A 20,347-nucleotide genomic window follows, 5' to 3' on the forward strand; every position below is an offset into this window, starting at 1 on the left:
GAATCATTATACCTCTGGCCAGTTACTGAGACATGGTCTGTTTTTATCCTGGAACAAATTCGGGAGAGAAGTCTTTTGCTCGTTTGCGATCATCTTATGTAAGGCTTCATTTTCTTCCCCTTCTCTTTCTAAAATCTGAAAGGAAATGAAGCAATCAGCTGTCTCCTGCTGACACCACACGGCTTGCCTCCTCCCTACACCCCCATCAAAAGTATGAATGTTAATTCCCCCGGGAAGTCGATCCGGGGAGGTGGTGCCACAGATGTCGGGACATTGTTCAGTACCTTGCACTGTGAACAGCATTCTTTGTAACTTGGAAACTCAGGAGCCTTTGGAAAGTACTGCTGCAGTTTGCTCCAAGCCTCTTTAGAAACAAGCCTTCTTTCATTTTCAGATATGCATAACTCCCCTGAGTTTAAAAAAAAAAAAAAAATGGAAAAAAGGTAAACATTTCCTATTTCTTAAACTTAAGAAAAACCTATAGGTATTCTTTTCCTTCTTTGCTAAAGTGTGGTATTCTAGCTCTCTTTTCTTGTTCTCAGTAACTTCTAAATTTTCTTTCTCCCTGCCAGGAAGGAAGTAGGAAAGAGGGCTTCCTGGTATCCTGGGATCTCTGTGCAGTGGCAGGAGCTACTTCACATCCTTTCGTCTGCTCCCATCCTCAAAGGTCACAGTTCCCTGCAGACTTTGTTGTCTCCCATTTGACTGTTACTGAAATCATCCTGCATTAACATGATACTTTCAAGGTTGTGTCTAACACTCTCAGGTCTAATCTCGTAAGTCATCAATTCAAATTTAAATAATAAAGCAACCAACCTCCTGTTCAATCTAAAAACCATCTCTAGCCAAGTTCCAATTTGTTTACTATTTGTGTTTGTTCTGAAGATCCTCTTGGATCGTCAAAAATCCCAGAAGACAAGAATAATACCAATCACCGCCACCCTCCCTCTTATCAGAAGATCACAGGAATGCCAAGATCACGGACAGCAACCTGCGATCTCGGCAGCCCCTCCTCAGTGTACTACTTCCTTGCCCACATCTGGCTTTCCAGGGCTTTTCTCCCCCAGCTCTATTTGTGGTTATATTTTCTATTGTTTTGGCTGTTCCCAAGTAATAAATTAGTGAACTGCACTTCTCTACCTTTACTGGTCATTAACGAGAGAAACATTTTTTAAATCTCCAAAGCCATGCATTTGCTTCTGGGCCCACTGACACAAGGTACTTAAAGATTAAGAGTAATAAAGCCAGGGGCTTTCTAAATACATAGTATACTCTACATAATAAGTAAAGTTAGAATCTGAGAGATGAATCTATCCAGGGTCACCATAGCTGGTGAGTAACAAAGCTGGGATAACCAGGTATATCTCACTCAAACCCCACAATCTCTAATATGTCAAAATGCATCTTCTTAACTTCTACCCCTCACCTCTTTCTAAACTTTAAGTAGTCTCAAGTAAGGATTATTTTGCTTTAATATACTTACTACCAGAGAAAGTAGGCCAAAATGTAAAGTTTTACTTTCTTTCTGAGAAAGCTTTTGATTTAAATTCCCCCGAGGCTATTAAAACTTACTCCAACATGCCCATCCTCAGACACAATCAGCAAATTTATTCTCACAAAAAGGAAAAGTTTAATTGGATTATCAAACCCTAATTTATGGCTGCATTGTATTTTACAATGCAACCATAAAAAACATTAAGGTAGATTTTCATGACCTGCTTTAGAAAGAACTCCAAGGCAATTATAATTTTTAAATGGCTTTCTTTTCTTTTTCTCTTTTCTTTCTTTTTTTTTTTTTAAAAAAAGGATTATTCCTTTGTAGGTGCGTGGTATAACCCCACCTGGTTCAGTAAAGGAGAGAAAATTTTTTTAAAAACCCAATAATATAATACAAACACACACACTTTAATAGGTAAAACTGCAGAGGATTCTACAGACACTATGGAAGCACTGCTTCCTTTTGATGTAGCAGTACTTTTACATAGTGACTGACTTTTACATGGGATGTGAATTACTCATATGATTAGAAACGAACAATCCAGCCGGGCTCACACCAGTAATCCTAGCACTCTGGGAGGCCTAGGCAGGAGGATCGCTTAAGGTCAGGAGTTTAAGACCAGCCTGAGCAAGAGTGAGACACCATCTCTACAAAAAAATAGAAAATTAGCTGGGCATCATTGTGTACATCTGTAGTCCCAGCTACCAGAGAGGCTGAGGCAGGAGCTTGAAGTTACAGTGAGCTATGATGATGCCACTACACTCTAGCCCAGGCAACAGACCCCTGTCTCAAAAAAAAAAAAAAAAAATTTAAATTAAAATTGTATTTACTTTCAGTGCCTCATAAAACATCATTAAATGACAATAAAAGAATTTTTTAAAAAAGATGTAAAACCATAATGATCAAGGAAGAGAACTGAGGAGAACAACAGCAACAAAAATTTTGGAAGCTTCTGAGATACAGAAAAATTAACTCTCAGTTATCAAAGTCAAGAAGGAACCAGATTTACTCCACTGCAGAACTGGCCCCACAGACCCAAGAAATGGGGGCTCATGGAAGTGAAGGTTGTGTCAAAAAAAGTTGGAGAAGGGGTTAAAAGTCTATTTAAGAGTCTATAGTTAGATTCTCTGTTCCCTCCTCTATATCCTACAGATAACTGTCCCCTATAACCACAAAAGACTACAACCTTATTTTTTGACAATAAAAACCTAAGGCCTTGGCACTGGGGACACAAAATAGAGGCAAAGGAGGTAATAAGCTGAGATGGAAACAAGTAAATGTTTCCACCTTGAATGCAGGAAGTCCTAAGCCCTCTTCTCTTCAACCCCAGAAGAGTGACAGCTGGTCTGCATTTCAAAGCAGGAGAAACGAAGATGTTTGTGGAAAAAATCTGCGCAGCCCCAAACCAGACACTGACATTGGGAATTCACCAGGGAAACAGGCCATCGAGGGTGCTCAAATAGTCACCAAGCCCATCCAAGACTCATGTATCTTCCGCAGAGTGCCTAGCACAATAAATGGAAAAAGGCCTCCACCAAAGCAGGTTACTGTGACACTGTACAACACTGGGACTGAGATCCTATAAGCTTCCAAAAATGGAGGGAGAAAAAATTACCCACAAAGAATGGCTTTAGACTTCTGAGTGGTACTCTGAAAGCTAGAGTCAGTCCTTCAAATTCAAAGAAAAAGAATTTCCAACAGACAATTATATACCAGTGCAAACTATCCATTAAGTGTGGTGACTTTAGGTGAATGAGTCCCACCTCTCTGTGTCTCAGTTTACTTAGTCATCAGTGCAATGAATGTGATAATATACCGACTTCACAGAGTTGTTGTATAGATTAACAGTTACACACTTAGAAACCTATTAGGCACATAAACATTCAATAATTGTCCACTATTATCTTACAACTGTTAGCATTATTACTATTACTACTAACATCAACAGATCTCTAGAAAGAAATTTTAATATAAACTTAATGAGCAAAGTGGATTTCTAAGGTTTGATATCCTGTACTTGAAGAATTTCACCCTGCACACACAGTATACTGACAGATAATATGCATAAGAACAAAAGTAGAGAACTATCCTTTTAAAAAATTAGATAAAGTATGACATCAAAACCCCACTGAGTTACAGAGCAAGCGAAAGGTCTAAAAAATAGCTCTTGTGCAGTTTCTGATAGGCTGAGGGGGCAGCGGGTGTCCTGAAATCACACTCAGCTCTGCCATGCTTTCTACTCAAAGCTGTCAAAACTGAGATGACAGAAGAGGTGGGAAGGTAGAGCTGAAGAGCCTGACGACAAACTAAGTCCTGGCACCATTTCAACCAGCGGATGAACTTAGTTTTCTGCCACAAATGCTTCAACTCTCAAAATGGACACCCTTATGTCCGCATCTATGCTATGAAGGACAAAAAAGTTGATACGAAAGCATCGCTAGGAAAACAAACCTCCTTTTGGCTATTCACGTAACCTTTCTTTCTCCTATGTATTAATATTTACTCATGCTACTCAGCACTCACGAGGTCAGCTCATCTTCTTCACATTTGTGCTCCCACTGTGCACTCCTAGTGTGACGAAAACCAACTCAGAGGCAGATGGTGATGCAATGGGAAGAACAGATGGACGTGGGATCCACAGATACCCGAATCCACACCCCAGGACAACCCCTTCCTAGTTGTGTGGCCTGTAAATGGAAATGCCACTCGCCCAGTAAGCTAAAAGTACCACTCAAGTGACAACTATCATCACTAATGTCATCAAGGGCCCTAAAAGTGCTAGCATGCATGAGGGTTAAGTGTGAGACGTTATCCACTGATTCACAGTGAACCAATAAAACAATAACTAAAATTGGAAATTTATTAGGACCAACAGGAATTCTGAGTATTAGCAATACGTTATTAGCACATAAAAAGAAATGCACAAAAGGGGGGGAGGGGGGAAAAAAAAGAAATGCACAAATGTGAGTTAATACTATGAACCACTGACATCCCGACTTCTCTGGGTCCAATTTTTCTCTGGGTAGATTTTTAATCGGTGGGGAGGGGTTTTCTAGATATAAGATCATATCATCAGCAAAAAGTGATAGTTTGACCTCCTCTTTCCCAATCTGAATAACTTTTCTTCTTTTTCTTGCCTGATTGCTCTGGCTAGGTCTTCCAGCACTACGTTAAATAGAAGTGGCAACACTGGGCTCCCTTGTCTTACTCACACAATAGATGCTGGCATGGGTACAGAGAGAAAGGAATGCTCATACACTGTTGGTGGGACTGCAAATTAATACAATCTCTACGGAAAACAGTATGGAGATTCCTAAAAGAGCTAAAAGTAGACCTACCATTCAACCAGCAATCCCACTACTGGGTATTTACCCAAAGAAAAAGAAGTAATTTTATCAAAAAGACACCTGTACTAGAATGTTTACTGTAGCATATTTCACAATTGTAAAGATGTGGAATCAACCCAAGTGCCCATCAGTTCATTAGTGGATTAACAAAATGTGGTGTGTATACACGCACGCGCACACACACACACACACACACACCATGGAATACTACTGAGCCCTAAAAAGGATGAATTAATGCCTTTTGAAATAATTTTGATGGAACTGGAGACCACTGTCCTAAGTGAAGTGTCTAAAGAATGGAAAAAGAAACACTGTATGTACTCACTACTAAATTGGGACTAACGTGAACACTCATGTGCACAGAGGGAGCAAAACTCAGTGGAGTGGCCGGGCGCGGTGGCTCACGCCTGTAATCCTAGCACTCTGGGAGGCCGAGGCGGGTGGATTGCTCAAGGTCAGGAGTTCGAGATCAGCCTGAGCGAGACCCCGTCTCTACTAAAAATAGAAAGACATTATATGGACACCTAAAAATCTATATAGAAAAAAATTAGCCGGGCATAGTGGCGCATGCCTGTAGTCCCAGCTACTTGGGAGGCTGAGGCAGTAGGATCGCTTAAGCCCAGGAGTTTGAGGTTGCTGTGAGCTAAGCTGACGCCACGGCACTCACTCTAGCCTGGGCAACAGAGTGAGACTCTGTCTCAACAAAAAAAAAAAAAAAAAAAAAAAAAACAAAACAAAACAAAACTCAGTGGAAATCAAGCAGGGGGTTGAGGGGAGAAGAGGCTCGGTGAAAACCTAACTAATGGGTACCACGAACACTACCTGGGTGATGGACATACTTATAGCCCTAACTCAAGCATTACAAAAAGGATCCATGTAACCAAAAACATTTGTACCCATGTACTATTTTGAAATTAAGAAAAAAGATAATAAGCACAAAAAAAGAGGTGGGGAGGGGAACTTATGAGGTGGAAAGCTTCGAGAAGTAGATACCTGTTTGACTTTCAGCGTGCTATTAGAAAATCATGTCTTATATACAATGAATCCCTTGCATGATGATCCTGCAAAATGTACTTATTATAAGTGAGCATTCTCTAAGACTAAGAAAAAAACACAGGAACAAATACATAGGATTAAATAAGGATTTAGAATTTATTGTTTGTTAAAGAGTGTTTAGCACAAAGTACACAGCAGCTGCTCAATAAATGTTTAAGAAATTAAACCATAGATAACCCTAATAAAAAGAAGAAACATATTAATACAAACACTATTCTTAAAGTGTTCAAATTGAAGAAAGACACAGAGTCACGGGAAACAACTAAAATTCATCCCTTCAAATTCAAAGCTCATCAATGTGATAAATGACAAAAAGTCATCAATGTAATAAGTGACGGAAAGTGTCTTCTCCAATCAATGCCTTCTAAATATGAGAAAATCCCATTGTTAAAACAATTTTTTGCAAGGTAAAGAGCATTGGCATGAAAGCCAGGCAGAAGTTAAAAGCTAAAAAGTGTGGTAAGAAACAGACACAAGCTTCCAACTTACCATGTGGACACAGAATATCCTCATTAAAATTTAATTCCTCCTCCTCTTCTTTTCTTTCTTCCTTTGATTCATCTAATCAAAAGAAATACCGATAATAACTGTTGTGGTTGTATTTAAAGTTCAAAGTGGCGTATGTAGTATTCTCCACAATTTTGAACAAAGAAAACTTTAAAACATTTTCAAAATTAGACCCGAGTGATTCCTATACAGTTCTGCTAAGAAATGTTATATTTCTTTCCCTTAAAAGGAAAGAAAATATCTCAATGGCAGTTAACTTTTTAAAGATTTAGGTTACACAAGAAAATGTTCCTTTTTTCCAATTTGAAAAATAATTTACATATCCTTCCTATTAATTCTAGCCAAAGTATTCAGAATACTGTGTCATAAACCAAGTTAATCATCTACATGTCATGTCATGTCATTTTCACCTACCTACTCTTTTAGAGATTTAACAAAAAGCTTTAAAGGTAAATGAAATAAGGACTTAACCCTTAACATCAAATACATACAGTAGTCTCCCCTTAGCAGGTGATATGCTCTAAGCCCCCCAGTGGATTCCAGAAACTTCAGATAAAATCGAACGATTGTCATCGATCAGAACACATTTCTCTTCATGTCCTCCACCCATAAATTGAAAGCCTTTTCCATCTTAACTAAGCACTTATCACATACTGTTGTCAAAAACTTCTGCAGTTTGAGGTGTGACAGCAAAACTAACACAATATTTCCTTTTTCTTCTTCATAGATTCACGGACAGAAGATTCATTCTTACCATAGATCTTAACAACCTTAACATATGATTCTTTTTCTTTCCTTATTAAGTCAACAACTTTCACCTTTTCACTTAAAGGAAGAACTTTAGGGCTTTTCCTTGGCATATCCCAATTGCAAACATCACAACTCTTGGACTTTGTGGTCATAATATTAACTGAAATAAAGGTGACTTGAACACAAGTACTGCAACAGTCAATCTGATAAAAGAGCTACTAAGTGACCAACGGGCGCGTAGTCTTACAGTGTCGATATGTTGGACAAATCACTTGCCAGGAAGGACGGAATAGGAGGGCAGGAGATTTCATCATGCTACTCAGAATGGTGTGCAATTTAAAACTTATGAATTGTTTATTTCTGGAATTTTCCATTTAATATTTTCAGACCATGGTTGACTGCAGGTAACTGAAACCAGGGAAATCAAAACAGCAGATATGGGCGTCTACTATATTATAAAAACTTTACCTTTCCTGTTAACATTTCTCTTCCAGTATCTGCTTTCCCTACTTGTCTATAATGTGTCACTGTGTCAATCTATAGCTGAGTATACTGGGAACATGATTAAAAAAAAAGAAATCTTAAGTAACAGGAGATTAGAATAGCTATCCATGAGTTTTCCAGGTTAAGTATCAATGCATCTTTAATATACTTAATGTATATAAAGAATATTTACTAATCATTAAAAAACCTCAAGTAGAGAAATGGGCAAAAGGACGGACATGATAATTGTTTCCTTTCTCTCTGTCATACATACAAACACAAATAACTTCTTAAACATGAGAAGACAGTCTACCTCAATGATAATTTGAAAAATGTAAGCCTCAATATTGCTCGTCTTCCTATATCAGATGGATAAAAAAATGACATGAACGATATAGTCTTTATGTTGACAAAACCATGCAAAAATGAGCCCCCTCAAGTGCACGTACCAGGGGTGGGGAACCTATAGCTTTAAGGCCACATGTGGGCTTCCAGGTCCTTAAGTGTGTCCTTTTGACTGAATCCAAATTTTACAGAACAAATTCTTTTATTAAAAGGGGAGCAGCACCAGCCTGAGCAAGAGCGAGACCCCATCTCTACTAAAAATAGAAAAAAAATTAGCCGGGTGTGGTGGTGTGTGCCTCCTACTACTGTGTCCCAGATACTAAGGAGGCTAGGACAGGAGGATGGCTTGAGCCCAGGAGTTTGAGGTTGCTGTGACCTAGGCTGACACCATGGCACTCTAGCCCGGGCGACAGAGTAAGCCTCTAGCTCAAAAAAAAAGGGGTGCAGCAGAGAAAGATGAAGCTTTTCTTGCCTCCTTTGGTGCTTAAAAAAGAACAATCTTGAAATCAGAAGGCCACAGGTTCCCCGTACCAATATGTGCCAGTATGTGATAATCATAAAAGTGTATTCTCTGATCCAGCAATGTGTAGAATTTATTTCCCAGAAATAATCTGAAAACCACACAAGGATGCTCACTGCATCTGTGCTTATATAGTAATTATAAAAAAGTTGAAATAAAATCAGTTAAACAAATGCACAATATATTGATATCCACACAATGAAACGCAGCCACTAAATAGAAAGAGCTGTATGCTTTGACAGGGAGAGATGAACTGTGCCTCTATGAGCTCCATTACAAAAAGCCACTATTTACAGTGATTGTATTTGCTGGGAGGGCTTTGAAGTTCTACTTTGTTATGTTTGTGCTGCTTCAAGCTTTTAAAAATCTCTGAATGGGGGAAAGAGAAAAAGAGAAGCATATTATCCTGAAAGCAACATGAAAAATATTTTTAAGCTAGGCCAATATTGAGGCATTTTCTATTATGGCATCCAGCTTCACTTAAAAGGAAGGGACACTGACATATAAAAAGGCTCAAAAGAGCAGCAAATAAATATTTAACACCGGGTCACGTGACACCACTAAAATTACAGTACTGTTTTTCAAATGACAGGACAATAAAATTGAAATTAATGTTAAGTTCATGAATTATACAGCACAAAACATTTTAATCAAAAGTGAAAACCTTTTAAATTTGAAAATGTTAAAAACCACCATTCAAGGAACTGAAAACTAATAGTGACTTTGGTGTTTTTTTCTCAAAAAGTAAGGTGTGATATGGGAAGAACCATACTAAATAAAATAAATGTGATATAAAATGATATAAAATGCTTGAATCCATAAAACAGAATATTTCAATAAAAAGGTTAAGAACATTAAAATGATAAAAAATATACATGCATATAAATATTAATATTTAAAAATAAAATTAGGCCAGGCGCAATGGTTCATGCCTATATAATCCCAACTTTGAGAGGATTGCTTGAGGCCAGGAGTTCAAGACCAGCCTGATCAACATACAGACCTGTCACTACAAAAAATTAAAAAATACATTAAATTAAAATATGAAAATTAAGTGAAATAAGTGCTTATGGATCACTAATAATGGATCACTGCTTATGGGTAACTAATCTCTAAATGAGTAAATCTGTGCAAACCATCAGTCTCCATTTTAAATCTAAAAATAATTTCAGTGTCTTACTGACTATAAAATTAAATTTATTGCTTGATTTACAATAACATAATTTCCTATGTGAAAGCATAGCTTTGGATAACTCAGGAAACTCAAAAGAATTTACAAGCAAAAGGCTATAAAGCTGCCCTCTCTCTCCTTGATGAAAAATGCACCAGTACAAGGTCATATGCTTGACGAAGACAGCCTTCATGTGTGGCAGATAATCTAAAACTGAAATGTACCGAACTTATAATGTACTATGCAATTTGCAGTAGACTTAACCTTTCTTTAAACTTTTAGCCTAGAGCAAAATTAATATTAATCTTGCATGTGATTAACTAGAGAGCTGGAGCCCAAAGCAAGATAGGTTATAAAGGAAAATTCCACATGTGAGTTGCTACATCCTTGCTGAATTTCAATAGCTTAAAAATCTTTTATTTGCCCTGAGATATTTTCGAGAGCTTTCAGTTTAATAAAAGTTGTCTTCAAAATTACATGGATGGATATTAAACCAATTTTACTAAAAGTGGATGTTCATAATTTCACAATGACTTATATACAGGTTTAAAACATCACCTTTATTTAAGGTGTTGCCATTCATTTTTCCATTGCTTTGGTCTGCATCACCATCTTGCTCGTCTAGCTGTTCGAGAGCTAGCTGGCGCCAACTCCGCAAAGAGGATTTCCCCACCCAAAATCCGTCAATGCTGTGGAACAGAGAGAATGTTAAATCCTACAAGTAATGTTTCCTAATGTTCTCTTCCATTCTTTCTTTGTGAAGGCCACAACTGAAATGAATTACAAACACTCCAAATCAGCTATAATGCACATATTTTTTTTAAACCTACTTTCTCGTTTTGGCCCTTTTCATTCCTCACTACAGAATTATAGGTATATAATATTATATTTTGTTTCTATTCTAAATCTAATCCTGCTTCTCCTACCCCTCATTTACGTTCATGCCAATCACACCAATCAAATGGTCACTTGCCTTCACTTGATTATTATTCACAATTACATACAGCTGTGCCTTTAGGCAGGCATTCAAACACTCATACATACACGTGTACAAGTGTGTCTTGTACATGTCTATATAAATACACATTTAGTGAACTAGATTAATCTTCGTTTGGGAAATAAAAACCTTAAATTGAACCCAGACATAATAAATCTCTCTTTTAACTGTCGTCTTCTATTGGTTCCTAGATCCACAGGTAGGAACTCTATTGAATGGAGTTCACCATCCCCCAAGTACCCTGAACATTTCTGATAAGAAATGGTACGCAGGGGAGCATGCTTCACATGCTTACTTCAGCCTCACTAAGGGGACATCCGCAGGCCTCCAGGATGTTTTTCCTTATAACGTAAGCGTTATACTAGTCCATGCCAGAGCACAGGCTAACACTCTGCCTCAGTTTGGTCAGGCCTCACACCCACATTTCTCCTTCTTCCTCTCTAATGGACGGAATACAGTTGAAAAGGCTGTCTGAGTTTTCTTCATCTTTGTCACAGGGCAATCACTGCAAAACGTACTTTTCCTCTGGCTCTGCTGTCTACTTCTTCACCCTTCTTCTAAAAATCCTAACTTCTTATTTTCAATAAATAATAAGCTGCTTGGTTATTACCTCTTGAAAATGCCTAATAAATAATGTACACTGTGCAACATACCCCTTTACAGTTGCTTTCAGTAGGTTATTAACAGTTTTATAATCTTCATTTAGCTGGTTCTTCAGACGTAATACACGACAACGTTCTACTACACATTCCTTACACAGGGCTTTCACTAAAGGCAAGGAAGAGTGAAGGGAGATATAGTTAATTCACACATAGACTTTCTGTTAGAAAATGTTTCAGCACTTCACAAACACAGACAATGTCTAAACCAAAGTAAAAAATTTTGACAATATGCCAAATTGGTTTATACCCTAAATTATTTTAGTGATATGGATGCCAAGACAGTAATATTGTTATCTACATAAAGAACAATGATGTAGGGATGCTTCTTGAGGCCAGGAATTCAAGTTTAAGACCATCCTGGGCAACACAGCACACTGTTAGAAGTCCCTGAAGCACAGGCACAAAACTTGCCTGTGCTTACCAACCAGGTAAGAGTCCAAGTACCTTGAAGAGTATTATACAAACTAACCAATTACTATCAGATGGTATTTTCAAAAGGGTCCTATTTTGTCTGCTTTGAGAGGGGTAAAACAAACAAACAAAAAACCAACCAACCCTCTGTGAATAGCACCAGTTGCTTAATTTCTACTTTATTTAGCAAATCCTTTTTGCAAAGCATTAGGAACATTTGGTCTAGCACAGTTTGGCTCAAATCATCATAAGCCCCACTCAAAAAGACCCTAAGATGAAGACTTAACACACTGCTCTTTTTTTTTTAAGATCTCGAATTACCAGTTAGTCTTGGACCTCCTCCATATCTACTGTAGAAAATGTCAGCTGCATATTCAGATATTCTCTTCATAATTGAAATTTTATCTGGATGAAGCTTGTCGTGGGAACACAGGCAAGCATGATTATCAATAGGCTTGGTAGGTGTCGATTCATCCAACCACTTCTGCAGCCACTCAAGAGAGACAAACTCATAGGGCTCTGAGGAAGAAAGCATCAAAAAGAGTCTATGTATTTTTACAGTTTTTTGACTAAGTGATACATTCATTTTCCTCAAAAGACAATGCAAACTCTGTCCAAAGTTAGCAGAATCAGAAGGATCATTGTTTGGGAAAGAAGTTTGATGAGTATGACACAAAGCTCCATTTAACTACCACTCCTCTGAGCTCAAGGAACTGTGCAGTGCAATGCTGGGGCTGCCCAGTACCCTAGGAGATCGGCCGGTATTATTAACCACATTCTACAAGAGGCTTCCACAGAGAGCAGTGTCTTGCTTGATAGCACAGCAGAGCTTTGATCAGGACACCCGTGTTTGTGGACTACAAGTCATGTTCCACACTGGCTTCCAAATCACACAACCTTACGGCCTACTAGGTTTTTTCCGTAAGTTATTTTCATCAACGCTTTTCACAAGTATGTGATATACATCTGAAAATTAAAATGAGAAGCCAGACTGAGCTCAAAATTAAAAATTAATCTAGTCAGCTCTAACCACACTTTACAAGCCCATTTCAACCACTGGACTTTTCTTCTTCCAAGATGATACTGATGTTGATTTTGAAAAGGTACTTAATTCCCCCACCCAAATCCATGCCATGATCTATTCGTTACATTATTATTTATTTCAAGAAAGTAGCCTATTTTAAACAAGTTGCAGGATGAAGTACACTAAAAGTGAATTATTATCAATTTTGAAGTTGCAAAAATTAAAAGATAAAACCAAACACCTCAAAATGAGTTTTAATTGGGGAGAGGGAGTCCCAGATTTCCTTAAAAGCCAAAATTAAAGATAAAGGGCCAGCTTTGATTACTTACAAAGATCTCCAGTGAGTCCCAGCATAAAACATAGAAGAAAACATACAGAGGTTGAATTTATATGTTTGTATTAATATATTCCTTTGGATGAGATCTGAGGGATAGATACTTTAATGCAAAGCCCATTTTGACCAATTTTATACTCCCCGGAGAGTTACACATCTAGAAAACTAACTCCCATTTTAATTTTAGCATAAACATTTCAATTTTTACAAAAACAAAATTTGGCACTGTACATCATCATCTGAGAGCCTTCTGACTAGTCAGCTCTAATGCGGCTACAGAGGAAGAGCACAGGACTGCAAGTTGAGACCAAGGTCTAATCCAAGTTCTGCCACCAAGAAACTGAACTTGAGCAAGTCACTTAAACTCTCTATGCTTCAGGTCTTTTATTTGTAAAATGAAGGTAATAATACCTGCCTTCTACCTACCTCACAGGGATGTTGTTGAGTGTAAAAGATAAGATATGTGAAGCATTTTGAGCTTTTTGGAAGAAAAGAGATATAGAAAAGTTAATTATACATTCACATAATATATAAAAGAGGAGACCTTAAGATGCAGTATAGGTAACATAGTTGTGGCATTTTACAACATATCATGGTATGGTTAATTACATTCAAAATACCTCTCAATTTTATTTGCCATCTATCAAGTTTAATCTGCCAGGGATAGAGTACACTGGGTGTCTAAAGAATGCAAAGATATTTTGCTCCCTATCCAAGAGCAAAATAAAAAGTTTTAGCATATCTAATCTTTTCCCAAATATAGTCATAGTTTAAAATTTTGAGTAAACTTGAAGGCTATCAAAGGAAAAAAGAAAAAAACAACAGGACTGTGTAAAGAGCAACATTCCAGAATCATTCACTAGGTGTTCTAGTTTCCCCAGCAGCTGGAGAGGGGTGAATAGCAGGCAATATCTGCTATTATTGCTAACTGGAAGAATAAACATAAGAATCCTGACCCTAACAATGAAAGGAATCTATGAAAACTAAAAATGCACAGAGCACTCCAAGCCAGGGGATATATGCAGGAATTCAAGGCCTAGGGTGACTGTTACCCTGAGCTGTCCACCAACAACGTGACTCAAAGGCAATCAGCTCAAGACATTTTCCAATCCCACAGGAAACTTGCAAATGAAGCTTGTTGTTTTGGTTTTTGAATAGTTCAATGTGAATTTAATGTAAGATACGAAGAGTAGAGAAAAACCATGTATGATTTTATAGTAAGAAGAGGAAGGAAGAGAGCAGAGACTGGGCCCATAATTCTAATTTAACACCATATTTACTATTCACTCAGCCAGATTTCATTTTAGTGTGCTGTGGGGGCCACGGAAGGAAGAGCGACTGTGGTCACAGAGATCTTTCTTTCCATTTTCAATCTCTATCACTACAAAGAGTTGCATCGATCTCTGCCAAGAGCATCCCTGAGAACAGGGGTCTAGCGCTGTTACAGTTAAGTCTCACAGTTAAAGCAGATTGTGCTAGAATTCGTGCTTCAGTAAACTACGTAAGCATTGCCTTCCAAAGGCACAGATAATCAATTACAAATGGGAGTGAGGCCTCTACCTTACTATCAAGTTGGAGATATAGACTATATGGAATTTCAGCATTTGATGAACCAGGAAAGCAATTGTTAAAATATTTACTGAAGGGAAATATACATTTTGGTTCAAAATTATTTCTAATTTTTAAAAAAATGCCTGGATTTTGAAAATAACACATTTTCTATTGGAGAGTTATAAAGTCTAGAACAATCACAGCATAAAGTATATTTGAAACACAATACCTAGAGATAATTTAGGCATATTTCAATTTAAATTAAAAGGGCCAAATGATGTTCTCATGAGGCTTAGATTTTAGGATAAGTGACCTTTTGAAAAATATGTTCACAAAGATAAGATTTAGAAAATGCATAACAAAAGACTTCCATTGCCAGCACAAAACCATGGTCATTAACTAAGATTTTTATATCATCTTAAGAAAACATGGAATTTCTGCTATGCAAATTTACTGTAAATGGGAAAAAATTATAAAGCTAATAATTGGTAAAAGTATAAATAACATAGAACATAAGTGCAGGTTCTTATATACTGAATGAAAACAGCCAAGGGAAGCACAGTGTTAACTCAACATATAACATCTTTGAACTATATAGTTCTAAGGAGTGGTTCAAAATAGAGTTTCTCTTTAGACCCAGTAAGTCCCTTTCTCTTGTCCAGTGAATACAGGAAACTGTGAATAAAGTTCAGAAAATAGAATTCTAGGTCCCAACTCCTTTGAACAAAGACCTATAAATTTAGAGAATCGAATCACGGGGTTCATTTCCAAACCATTTCGAGTTAAACTAAGGTCAGTCTAATTCTTTAGGATAATCCCAACCCTTCCACAGAGTTAAAGAAGCAGGTTACAACGAAGGGTCAGAATCTAATTAAGATGCAGTTTTGAAAGAACTTCTGACATCTATTCTTACAGATGGAGGGATTTATATTCATCTTTTCTTTAAAGTTATACCAGTAATGGAAAATTAAGATATTAAAAAGACAAAACCACAAGTACAATTATGCTTGAGTATTTATTTTCTAAAGTTAGGATTAAATTGTTTATCTTCTGTAAACAGAAGTTAGGTTTGGGGAATTCATGTCTGTGAAATGATAAAGATAATTTATTATAAATGGCATTATCAGCCTTAATAAAGTTGCTTTCTTTTTTGAGACACTAGGTAAACTTTAACATATTCAGTAATGGGATGAGCTGGATTATGCGGGATAATTCTAAGAAATCACGGGTCAGCAGAAAGCTTCTCTACACTTAACATAATATTTTATATTAAACTTCCAGTTCATCAAATAGTATCAAAAATTATATTCATATAAAAGAATGCCTGTTAATACTGTTAAGGCACAAAGTATTCAAAGAAACAGAATAAGCAAGTTGCCCCCGTTGTAATCCAATCAGATTTTTCTTTAGAAGCAAGTTAAAATCTCACGAAACTTGTTTAGAAACAAGTTAAAATCTACAAAAATCATGAATGCAGAGTGCTGACCTTAAATCTCATAATTAATTAACAGCCTCTCCTTTTTTAAAAAAGTACACGATAATGAAAATTATATGGAATGCTACACATCAAGGTATCGCTAGTTTACATAGTAATTTTAGAGTTATATAAGCTACTGGCTTTAGTGAGTTATAAGAAAAGACAGGAGAAAGTTTGTGCATATACATTTGTGAACATAAAAAAACAAGGCACTTAATGGCAACAGTGCTGTCCCAAAATATCTTACAGACCAGCTCCAGCAGGTAACCTTTGGTACAGCTCCTTAACCTCTTCGTGTTTTGCTTTTCCTTTATCCACACTTTGCTTACGCATCTCAGCCATTTCAATACACCACTCCTCAAATTTTGAATTATCCCGATCTACCAGCGCTTGAAGAAAGGCTATTCAAAACAGAAAGACAAATAAAAGCTTTATTCTGGTTTTCAAAAAGAGAGAACAATGCGGATCACTAGATTATATTAATTACTGGCTAAAACTTTGGTAGCAACTTCCTGCCATGGTCTCCCCTTCTGCTAGAGACCTCCAACATGAAGGCAGAAATAAAACTGAAGACAGCCACTGGAATGATTCCACACTGATCCCCCAACCCCAACCCCCAGTTCTCCATGACATCATCAACCTCCCAGAACAATCAAAGGGCTCAAAAAACACCACTTCAAACTAGACGATGCCACAGAGCATAGAACAGTACTAAGTTAAACCACAAAGGCTGCCTTCAGGCCAGCAGCAACTCTTCCTCTTTTTCTTTAAGCTCTAGAAAGTCTATAAACACTTGACTAAAACGAACAAGTGCTCTATAAAGTGAACAAAACCAAACCAAAATTATGCTTTAAATACATGTCTTGACTACTTTTGCGATTTTTAAAAATTGCTTTTTGCTTTTCTTTAAGGGAGGGTCAGTGGACTAGTTCTGTCTAAGACTCCTTTATTTCAAAATCTCATTACTGTAAAGCAAATTTGTGATTAACAGTTACTCTTACCCACATTTACCATATGCAATCAACCTATCGTAATAAATAAAAGCAATCTGTTGCTTGTCACTAATCTTTGAGGATGGTATTCTAAAACATTTGCCCCGTGCAGCCCTGGAAAATTGCTTACCTGGAACTTGAACAGCTGTGTTGGGCTTTTCTTGAGTTTGCAGTCTATAAACCAACATGTACGCATTGCGAGAGCAGTGGGTTCCTTTGCCACACTTGGGTTTACGTGTTTGGGACTTGGAAGGCTCTGCTGAGGTAGAGAAATCAAAAGACGACTTAACTAGAATGCCCACAGTTTGCTCATTCTTTTGGGGTGGGAGGGTCACAGAAAACAATTTCCAAAATACACAACCAAGATACCTTAATATGGATCAAAAAACATTAAAAGGCCACACACATTTAGTGGGCTCTTTGTATTTTTGAATATTTAAAAAAGTTTACTGCCCCTCCCCCCCACATAAAAAGAAAATACTATTTTTCATGAGAACCTGGAGCATAACTACTGCTATGAGTTAGCTTTAATGTTAGTCTTAACTTATAAAAATTAACTCAGGCTGATGTAATTACGGAGGGGAACATGGGGCTTTAAATCTCTTGGTGACGTTTTTATTCTTTATCTGAGTGCTTGGAACACAAGTACTTATTTTAGTATTGTTTTTTAATGTAAAAGAGTACATATAAAATGCATATGTACAACTTGAAAAATAAAAAAATTACATCAGTAAATCATTTTAGTAAAGAGCTCTTTTATTTAGTCAAAAAATAATAAACCCAGACTGAATTGCCTAAAGAAATAAAACAGCATATTTTGAAAAATGGAATGAAATGCTTATAAGCAGAAAGATTAGTCACTAATCTCAATGAACTCGTAGCAAGTGGAAAACATTAAGTGTTTGAGAAGATGAGTATGTCACATAAAAGTGATCTTCAAATTGTGTTTCAGTATCCGAGGGTAACTTCCCAAGGAGTAAGAGATCATGAGCAGATCTGTGGAAATCCAATTACCAGATCCCAAATTCACGATATACTTTGTTAAAACTGATTTGCCTCAATATTGAGGTTCCATGGTGGTTTCTACCTCTCCTTTCTCAATCATCTGTCTCCCACTTCACAAAAATAGATATATCCCCTCACCCAGGGACAAAAAAGGGGTCTCATCCATTTCACTGAAAGACATATTTAATTAATTAATTAATTTTTTTTGAGGCAGAGTCTCACTCTGTTGCCTGGGCTAGAGTGCCGTGGCGTCAACTTAGCTCACAGCAACCTCAAACTCCTGGGCTCAAGCAATCCTTCTGCCTCAGCCTCCCAAGTAGCTGGGACTACAGGCATGGGCCACCATGCCTGGCTAATTTTTTCTGTATATATTTTTAGTTGTCCAGCTAATTTCTTTCTATTTTTAGTAGAGATGGGGTCTCGCTCTTGCTCAGGCTGGTCTCGAACTCCTGAACTGAAACGATCCACCCGCCTCGGCCTCCCAGAGTGCTAGGATTACAGGCGTGAGCCACCGCGCCCGGCCTGAAAGACATATTTAAAGATTTACTTTCCTTAATAAAATTTGTAATAATTTATATTACTTTATAAATTGCTACAACTTATACTTTTATGAGTCTGACGAATTATGTAGTAACATTCTTTTTTTTTTTTGAGACAGAGTCTCACTTTGTTGCCCAGGCTAGAGTGAGTGCCGTGGCGTCAGCCTAGCTCACAGCAACCTCAAACTCCTGGGCTCAAGCGATCCTCCTGCCTCAGCCTCCCGAGTAGCTGGGACTACAGGCATGTGCCACCATGCCCGGCTAATTTTTTCTATATATATTTTTAGCTGTCTATATAGTTTCTTTCTATTTTTAGTAGAGATGGGGTCTCGCTCTTGCTCAGGCTGGTCTCGAACTCCTGAGCTCAAACGATCCGCCCACCTCGGCCTCCCAGAGTGCTAGGATTACAGGCGTGAGCCACCGCGCCCGGCCTGTAGTAACATTCATAATTTCAAAAATAACACTCTATTTAGAACTTTTTCACTATTTAGAGGTTTATGGTCACAAAAAACTTAGCATATTCCATTAGAATAGAATTCTAAAGGGAAGTGTTAAAAAGTCCTACTAAAAAAAGAACTGTTCATGTATCTTTGAGAAGGATGATGGTGGGTATCAAATCTCTATGGTATTTAATTTCATTCGGATACTCTTAAAAGAGTGATGTTGCAGTTTAAGTTTCAATATTTATAATTTATCATAAAATATATTATTTGGAGCTACTTAATGATGAAATATGTTGGATTTTAAAATGTAGAAAGAAAACAAAAGTGGTTCAGCATTCTTAAAGCTAATACTTGAGCAAAAAGGTTTGAAGACCATTATACTCTCATAGGAAATTAAAATAATCATTAGGCATGTTCAGGGAAGATGGGATTACTCATTCATTTCTAACTGAAGATTATTCAAGATTTAAAATGTTCATTACTTTGTATAAGATGGAATATAAAATGATTCATAAAAGTTCAGGATAGAATACAGCAATGAATGTCTAATGGAATTTAATAAACAAATATTTTCTATTTTTGATTTAAAAAACAGATGAAAACTATGATACATGTATTACATATAATAATGAGAGTTGTTAAAACATTGGAACGGGATACTGATGGACATGAAGTCTCTTTTTCTTGAAATGTTTAAAAATTTAGGACTACCAATATATAGAAGATAGACAGGACAGCCTTAACATTTTTCATCCTACAATTCTCTGACTAAAATGAAGACAAATCAAATAAACCTCAGTAAAGAACGGTCAAATAGGCTACAGCCATACTACCCAGAACGTGCCTGATCTCTTCTGATCTCAGAAGCTACGCAGCGTTGGGCCTAGTTAGTACTTGGATGGGAGAACAGTCAAATAAAACCAAGACGTAATTATCCACAATTTAAAGCTACATCTCAACTTTGTTCCCAGTAAGAATGCCACAATAAAAACATACACCGTATATACAAATGTTAAGAATTTGAGTATTACTTAGGAAAACTGGGAGCAAGACTGTTTAGTCTGTAAACATGTAAATATGATTTAAAAATAGAAAATACTTCTCCAAACTGTAAGAACGTAGCTGCCACGAGTATCTGCAGGGATGACCCACATGTCCCGACAGCCAGCCCCAACTGCCACGCTCCTCCCTGTTGGACACCTTGGAAAAGGGGCTCTGACCTACTAAGCAAGAAC

At 37.2% G+C, this 20,347-nt stretch overlaps 1 protein-coding gene across 4 annotated transcripts in view; it reads right to left on the reverse strand.

Annotated features, from left to right (window-relative positions):
- USP48 (ubiquitin specific peptidase 48) overlaps positions 1-20,347 on the reverse strand; it is an 88,615-nt gene that overhangs the window by 22,531 nt on the left and 45,737 nt on the right. For 2 of the 4 annotated variants that reach the window (XM_069477430.1, XM_069477428.1), the window contains exons 10-17: positions 17,256-17,384; positions 16,385-16,534; positions 12,069-12,266; positions 11,328-11,442; positions 10,236-10,366; positions 6,391-6,462; positions 285-409; positions 13-135 (exon numbers count right to left, since the gene is read on the reverse strand). In XM_069477430.1, the coding sequence (XP_069333531.1) occupies positions 13-135; positions 285-409; positions 6,391-6,462; positions 10,236-10,366; positions 11,328-11,442; positions 12,069-12,266; positions 16,385-16,534; positions 17,256-17,384 (1,043 nt within the window). The remainder of the gene's footprint in view (positions 1-12; positions 136-284; positions 410-6,390; positions 6,463-10,235; positions 10,367-11,327; positions 11,443-12,068; positions 12,267-16,384; positions 16,535-17,255; positions 17,385-20,347) is intronic. The other 2 variants (XM_069477429.1, XM_069477431.1) reach the window with 2 other exon arrangements.

Source organism: Eulemur rufifrons, chromosome 8 (assembly GCF_041146395.1).
Source record: "Eulemur rufifrons isolate Redbay chromosome 8, OSU_ERuf_1, whole genome shotgun sequence".
Taxonomy (NCBI): Eukaryota; Metazoa; Chordata; class Mammalia; order Primates; family Lemuridae; genus Eulemur; species Eulemur rufifrons.